Below are 8227 nucleotides of genomic sequence, written 5' to 3' on the forward strand. Positions count from 1 at the left end.
GTTTCTATAAACAGAAGAAAATGAGAAAAGAAAAAACCCTGGGATGTGAGGATGGAAGAAAGAACATGCTGAGTAGAAACTAGATAAATACAATAGGCTTCACTTATCCACTTGAGTTTTATAATCATGCTCTGTCGTTGAAGCAAAATTTATCCCACTGGGACAGCCCATGTGGATCTAAATGTACACAGAGGCTGGTTTTTTTTAGAAACTTACATTATAAATAGAGGAAAGTAAGGGAAGTAAAGGAATCTAAGATTTCTACATTTATAGCCTGTTTTCTCTAAATCTCTTTGAGTATGCACCTTTATAAATAAAAATATTTCTGAGAATATATCTTGGATATAAGTGTATTTACAAATCATGAGGATTTAATTACATTTGAAGTATTCTCAAAAGTGTTTTGGCGCCTGGGTGGCTCAGTTGGTTAAGCATCTGCCTTAGGCTCAGGTCATGATCTCAGGGTCCTGGGATGGAGCCCCACACTGGGCTCTCTTCTCTGTGAGGAGTCTGCTTCCCCCTCTCACTCTCCCTTTGCTCTCTCTCTCTCAAATAAATAAAAAAAATCCTTTAAAAAAAAGTGTTAATTTTTATTAAAATCAGGTACGTAGGCCTAAACTTGAAAGAGAGCAAATACAAATTTAGAGCAGCAAGAAAAATACTCCATGAACAAGTGATAAATATAGAAAATTGGACTGCTTTCCAATGTCATTCAAAATAAAACAAAAAAAAAGAGATGGGATCCCGGTTTAGGTTAACAGATGATTAAAGAGAATAGTTAGTTACAACTGTGTCAACTCTGGCTGGATGATTCAGACACAAAAACAGCTATAAAATCTACTTTTGGAGGGGCGCCTGGGTGGCTCAGTGGGTTAAGCCTCTGCCTTCAGCTCAGGTCATGATCCCAGGGTCCTGGGATCGAGTCCCGCATCGGGCTCTCTGCTAGGTGGGGAGCCTGCTTCCTCCTCTCTCTCTGCCTGTCTCTCTGCCTACTTGTGATCTGTCAAATCAATCAATAAATAAAATCTTAAAAAAAAAAAATCTACTTTGGGGGCAATTAAAGAAATTGGAATATGGGTTGAATAGATGACATTACTAATTTCTTATGTATGATGATGGTACTGTGTTTATAGAAGAGAATGTTCTTAGGAGATGAATATGGAAGTATTTGTCAGGAAACATCATGGTGTCCACAACTCATTCTCAAATGAACCGCGGGGAAAAAAAAAAGCATATGTAGAAAGGCGGCAAACTGGAAAAAAAGGAAAATATGAAAAATTGCTGAATCCAGATGAAAGGTATATGGGTATTCATTGTACTATCTTTTTAACTGTTGTACACATTAGAAAAATATCAAAACACAAACTTTGGAAAACAGTATGGAGGTTCCTCAAAAGTTAAAAATAGAGCCACCCTATGACCCAGGAACTGCTCTACTGGGTATTTATTCAAAGGATACAGACACAGTGATTCAAAGGTGCATGTGCACCCCAATGCTTATAGCACCAATGTCTACAGCAGCCATAATGTGCAAAGAGCCCAGATGTCCATCAACAGATAAATGGATAAAGATGATGTGATATATATATATATATATACATATATATATATATATAAAATACACAATGGAATTATTATTCAAAAATGAAATCTTGCCATTTTGCAATGACATGGATGGAACTAGAGGGCATAATGCTAAGCGAAATGAGTGAAAGACAAATGCCATACAAGTTCACTCATATGTGGAATTTAAGAAATAAAACAGATGAACATAGGAGAAAGAAAGAAAAAATAAAATAAGATGAAAGTAGAGGGGAAAACAAACCATAAGAGACATGGATATCTAGGAAATAAACTGAGGTTTGCTGGAGGGGAGGTGGGTGGGGGCTGGGTAACTGGGTGATGGGCATTAAGGAGGGCACTTGAAGCAATGAACACTGGGTGTTATATGCAAATGATGAATCACTAAATTCTACCCCTGAAACTAATACAGTATATGTTCACTAAATTGAATTTAAATAAAGAATTAAAAAAACACTAAAATTATAAAACTTCTAAAAGAAATAAAAAAGCCAGTGGAAAATTATGTATATAATTATGAGTATCATAGAAAGCATTCACAAACTCAGATTCCAAATAGATGCACTAAGAAAGTTAATGGAAGTTCTGATGGGTTCTGACATTAGGAACCATCGACATTCTCTTTAACGCCAAAGCCACTGGTCAGTTCTGCTTGCCTATCCCCCCCACAGAGCCCTTGTATCTGTGGACATGCTACACTGAATGCTGGAAGATCCTAGGGATTTCCCTGGCTCCTTCCTTCCTCATTCAGGTCAAGTGTCCATGTCCACCTTCATGAAAGCTGCCCATTCCCTGTCCAGCCCCTTATCTTGTTTTAGTTTTCCTCAAGCAACACAGCTCTCCCCTGGAAACCATCCTTGAACTATGTTCATTTATACATTCCATATGTCTCCCCCACTGCAAAGGAAGCTTTGTGAAGACAGGAATTTTTTCTCCCCGGGGACCCTAGAGCCTAACCGATATCTGGCACATATTAGGTGTTGATATACTTGTTAGTCAGGATGTAGAATTCCAAGATTCTAATCTGCAGTACGTGAATGTTCCCAGGGAACAATCCCACCAGATACTGATAAGTGGGGCCCGATGGAAAGCAACTCATTAACAGAGAAAAGAATGCTATAAATAAAGGAGCATCAGATCACAAAAGAAGAGCTCTTAGAAATCAAAGCTTAGAAGATGAAGACCATAAGTTGGCCAGAGAGTGGAACAGAAAAAGAGTTGATCAAGAGGAAAGAGAATCAGAATGTGCCTGAGGTCCCTGATCAGACCACCCAAAACTCTACAGAAGGGACTGGTCAAAGGCGGGGAAGGCAAGGAGAAAACATTCCTACCTTTGCAGAACATGCCCCCTAGATGGACAGAATGTCCTGAATGTCCCCAAAATGGCTCAAAAGAGCTCTGCTCAAGCACCTTATTAGGAAGTGTCAGGCCAAGGATGAAGGGAAGAGCCCAAAACATTTCAGACGCAAGTTTCAGCATGCACACCAAGGATTGGGAGCCAAAAGGCCTCAGCTTCTTCCATAACACTTGAAAACTAGAATAAAACATGGCCCAAGGCACCTAGGTGGCTCAGTGGGTTAAAGCCTCTGCCTTCGGCTCAGGTCATGATCTCAAGGTCCTGGCATCGAGCCCCACATCAGGCTCTAGGCTCAGCAGGGAGCCTGCCTCCCTCCCCCGCCCCCACTCTGCCTGCTGCTCTGCCTACTTGTGATCTCTCTCTCTCTCTCTGTCAAATAAATAAATAATATCTTTGGGGCACCTGGGTGGTTCAGTGGGTTAAGCCTCTGCCTTCAGCTCAGGTCATGATCTCAGGGTCCTGGGATCAAGTCCCACATCGGGCTCTCTGCTCAGCAGGGAGCCTGCTTCCCTCTCTCTCTCTCTGCCTGCCTGCCTTTCTGTCTACTGTGATCTCTCTCTGTCAAATAAATAAATAAAATCTTTAAGAAAATAAATAAATAAATAAATAATATCTCAAAAAAAAAAAAAATAAAATAAAACATGGCTGTTAAAGGAAAACATTCCTGTTAAAGGAATAATCACCTGCCATCTTTAATTTCCCAGGTAGCAGAAGCCACCATATTGGGTAGGCGACTTCTGTTGGCCAGGCCCCAGATCAGGTAAGCACCCCGGACCCAAAAGTCACGAGGCTCAAACTACTCTAATCTTTGCATGCAAGAGGCTTACCCTGGAGTGACCACTGGGGACTGAACCTAGCTGAGAGCTACAGACCCATGCTGTTCCTCATGGTGACTGTAGAGAGCAAGTCTTGAGAAAATGAGGGAGTTGATGTTTATGCTATTTATTGTTTTTCTTTATCACTTTTTTGGTAGATTTTATTTTTTATTTGAGAGAGAAAGCAAGGGGAGGAGCAGAGTGGAAGGAGAGGGAGAGAGAATCTTGAGCAGACTCTGCATCGCATGTGGAGCCCGACATAGGTCTTGACCTCAAGACCCTGAGGTCATGACCTGAGCCAAAACCAAGAATAGAGCGCTTAACTGGCTGAGCCACCAAGCCATCCCTCTGTATCACTTTTTTAAAAAGTATGTTCTCTAAGTGAAGAGCTGAGCCATTCTAAGTTTCATCTCATCTGATGAAATTCTACTGTAAGGACAAGGATGTCAAAGGTCAGAGAAGTTCAGTAACCTGCCTGAGGCCACATAGACAGGGGATGGCAGAGCTCAGGGTCAAGACCCACGCCTGCTGAGTCCCAGATAACTTTGGGCCCCACAGGCTCCAGTCTGACCTCTGACCTATGGGAATAACAAGTTCCTCAAAACTATGGGAAGTTCCAAACTCACCTCTTCCAACCGTGTGCGCTTCTCAGAAGGCTCTGACCCATTGTCACTTTCACTTCCTGAACGTTCTTCATCATCTTCTTCATCCCTAAAGATATCATCATAGGCAGGAACTTCAAGGTCATCATCTTGTTTAATGAGTAGTTTGATCTAAGGTTAAAACAAAAAGCAATCAAGGCTCTCCTCTCTCATTGACAGAAAATTCTCCATCACATGTTTTTCTCCTGGAGAATCTTATTTCCCAATGAGCTGACTCGTTCAGTTTTCTGTACAAAGAGTCCCCTGTTTGAGAGAAGAATTTCCGACTTCTCAAGCATTTTCCTGTTTTCATTTCCGCTCCCCAAGGCACTGGAGTTGTACCACACAATAAGAGAAAATTCCAAAGATTTAAAACTATCCCCAGTCATTGAAGTCTGAGAAAAAAGCTCCCTCTTACGCCACACACTAAGCAAAGAAAATGAATATCCTTCAACTTGGACTTTGATGGAAAACCTGAAGATGTGTGACACTTCAGTGCATACAACTGCTGCCTCTAGAAGCAGGGCCAAGCTGATTTTGCTTCGAGAGAGAACTTCAGGGCCAACCGTTTGATAACAAGGCTAGGGATTGGGGAGGGTCAACTCAGAGAATGGTTAGGTGGCCGCCCTGTGCCAGACTCCATGCTTGTTGCTGGGGCTCAAAGAGGAAGCACAGCATGGCCATTTTAGGCTAATAGTGGCCTCTTACGTTATTGTCTTCTGGTCCTCACACCACCCTTTGGCTGGACAGAGAAAGTGCTAGCCCCACTTGTAGGGCTAATGCCTCTAGATACTTTTATTCAGTGAGGTCAGCTGGGCCTGAGCTCGGAGGGCAGGCTCAGTGCAGACTTCTGATCCCTACACTTCAAAGGTGAAGTGAATTCCAAAATACATTCTGAGCGCCTCCAAGGCTTAGGCACCATGTTTCTCACCAGAGAAAAGCAAAACCAGGTTCTTGCCCCTCAGGCTGTTCCAACTCCTATAGCAGAGGTGGATACGTGCCTTGCTTAGATCACCAGATGCGATGTTGTCCATAATATAAGAGGTACAGAAAGATGGACAGAACTCAGGGAAGACATGTGCCCCAAAGGTCGAGTTACCTGGGCATCATTGTACACATTCACGACGTTGACTGGTCTGTGGGTGTCACACACAAAAAATATGGCATCTTCGTCAGGCTGGAGGATATCCAACAGGTCTATGTTAGCGCCACAGTTTATGAGGATAAAATAATGGAACTGGAAAGGGGAGAGAGGAGAGGACGTTGTGAAGTAAGTGCCTTGAGGAAGTTCTTCACTTCAGCCTACTAGGCCCCTAAGTCCTTCTTCTGAGACACATCAAGCCCCTGGCACTGGTCAAGGCCTGGACCTGGACCCAAAATGGCAAGCGCTGGTCCTGGACTAAAAATGGCAAGCGCTGGTCTGTGTTAGTGCTTTAACATACTCCACATGCTATTTCATTTCCATGATGACACCATGAAACAGGCCCCATGGCTAGCCCTGTGACTGTCACTGTCTCTGCTTCGCAGAGCAGCACGTGGAGGCTCAGCATGACCCAGTTTGATGCACAGGACCAAGAAGTTGACGAGCAACAGACCAAGATTTTAAAGGCATAACAGAGCCTCTGCAGATCTCAGTCACCCTACCGGACTGTGCTGCCTCTCTGTACTAACAACGTCACACAGGTCTAAATTTGTAGCAAGTCTTGGGCAGCCCATACTCAATGGGCACATAATATTAAATTAAGTCTTATTACGTCCTATCACTATAGAGAATCCCTTCCTTATAAACACCAAGTTGGCACCAGTATGCTCCTTCCGTGATGACAGGAGCTCCAGGCAAGGATTTATCTCTGCTAGACAGTCCAAAATGTGGCCACAGACCCCAAAGATCCTCTTCCCTACCACAGCTCTACCCTGTGGGATCTAAAATGTTCCATCTTGGGGCGCCTGGGTGGCTCAGTGGATTAAGCCGCTGCCTTCGGCTCAGGTCATGATCTCAGGGTCCTGGGATCGGGTCCCGCATCGAGCTCTCTGTTCAGCAGGGAGCTTGCTTCCCTCTCTCTCTCTCTGGCTGCCTCTCTGTCTACTTGTGATTTCTCTCTGTCAAATAAATAAATCTTAAAAAAAAATAAAATAAAATAAAATAAAATGTTCCATCTTTCAGTATAGCCCCATGCAGAGGTACCAGGAGTCCTGGCCTCTACTGTTTAAATTGCAAAGTGAGAAGACATATTCCTGGATTAACATTTGGAAGCTGGGATACTTCTTCTTGGAGAGAGAATGTAAACTAGTGGTGTAGTGGAACATAATTTTAACTAGGCCATATCAAAAACTAACTGCTAAACTCTAAGCAACTTACAATGAAAATGTCTGCAACACAAATTCAAAGGCAGAGGGTGTCTGCCGTCACTATCTTTTTTTTTTTTTTGGTTGTCAATTTTGTCTCTACAACTTGAGGGTAAGTCACCCTGTATAGCTCATTTTTTCCTTCCGTGTTGTCTAATATAGCTGATAGTTAAATATACATACAATCTATTGTGGACATAGAAAGAATGCTATGTAGTACGAAATTGCAACTGAGTAAAATAAGACTAATTATTCCAAAATACTTCTTCCATACCTGTTCTTTATGCTCAAGAAATGCAGTTTCAAGTTCTTGCCACCCAGAAACTGGAACCAGGGTATACTGCACGTGATCGCACTGGAACAGGGCCTGAGAGATATTAATTTCAAACCTATCAAATTTAGGACATCTACAATTAACTTTGAAAACCACTTTAAAAAAAAAAAGATGGATTGAGAAATGAATGACATGTGATAAAGTAAGAATGGTAAAATGTTAATGGGGAAAACTAGGTTATGGGGATATGACTGTTCACTGTATCATTCTATCAACTTTGCCTAATTTTTGAAAATTAGGAAAGGAAAACATTGGGGGGGGAAGTTGATCTTATTTCTAGCTCTTCTGAGAAGCAGTGCCTCACCCAAGGGCCTGAGCAAAGGTCATGTAAACATTGGATCATATACAAAACAGAACCAATGATCTTCCCTAATAGACGAAGGAATCTGAATTTCTGGTATTGTGTATGAAACCACGGTGCCCTCAGTTATCACAGAGTCCTCGGTCTGAAACCCCACATTCGCGAAGACACGCGGGGTCTAAGGGTCTCTCCAATGCAACCATTTTTTTGTCCCACGTTATTGCAAAATACTGACTAGTATTCCTGCTTTTTGCAGAATCCTTCCCTAACCCACGCAATACTCCTGCCAGCGAGGAGTGCCCCTCCCTAGGTTTCCTTTGCTCCAGCCCCTCTGGTAGCCTGAGCTCTCATCATGGGGGCAGGGGTGAAGAGAGGTTCCCTACTCTGCTCACCTCCAGCCCCGACTTCCAGCCCACCCGGCACCAAACTCCTCCTGGGGCCCCGCCTGCATCCTCACCTTTCGCCCTGGCCCTTCCCTTCCAAAGTACGCAAGGCTTACCTGGAGGATCTTGCAAGCGCACAAAGCGTCCACGTCCGAAGCCACGAAGAGAAGGACCCTCTGTCGGTAGAAGAGCGCAGTTGAACGCAGAGACCCGAACACTGGCCCCTGGTGCCCTCCCGCGACCGCTCCCTCTCATCCCTTCCCCCCGACAAGGCCACGAAGTTCAAGAAAAGGGGTCACCTGGCTCTGGACCACCTCGTAGAACTCCTTGCGGAAATCCGACACGAACATGGCCACGGCGGCCGGACACCAAGAGTTAGTGCAGAAACTCCTGAGAGTTGCCGGGGTGGTCAAGACTCCCGCCAAATCAGGACTCGTCCGATTGGCCCAGGATCCAACCAATCGCTACT

The 8227-nt window shown here is 43.7% G+C and overlaps 1 protein-coding gene across 1 annotated transcript in view; it reads right to left on the minus strand.

Moving 5' to 3' along the window:
- CDC45 (cell division cycle 45) overlaps window positions 1-8216 on the minus strand; it is a 33787-nt gene extending 25571 nt beyond the window's left edge. The window contains exons 1-5 of the mRNA XM_082697493.1: window positions 8058-8216; window positions 7875-7934; window positions 7015-7107; window positions 5494-5631; window positions 4380-4526 (exon numbers count right to left, since the gene is read on the minus strand). Coding sequence (XP_082553619.1) covers window positions 4380-4526; window positions 5494-5631; window positions 7015-7107; window positions 7875-7934; window positions 8058-8108 — 489 coding nt within the window. The 5' untranslated portion in view covers window positions 8109-8216. The remainder of the gene's footprint in view (window positions 1-4379; window positions 4527-5493; window positions 5632-7014; window positions 7108-7874; window positions 7935-8057) is intronic.
- Window positions 8217-8227: the final 11 nt, after the last annotated feature.

This window comes from Mustela nivalis (assembly GCF_964662115.1).
Source record: "Mustela nivalis genome assembly, chromosome: 14".
NCBI classification, from domain to species: Eukaryota; Metazoa; Chordata; class Mammalia; order Carnivora; family Mustelidae; genus Mustela; species Mustela nivalis.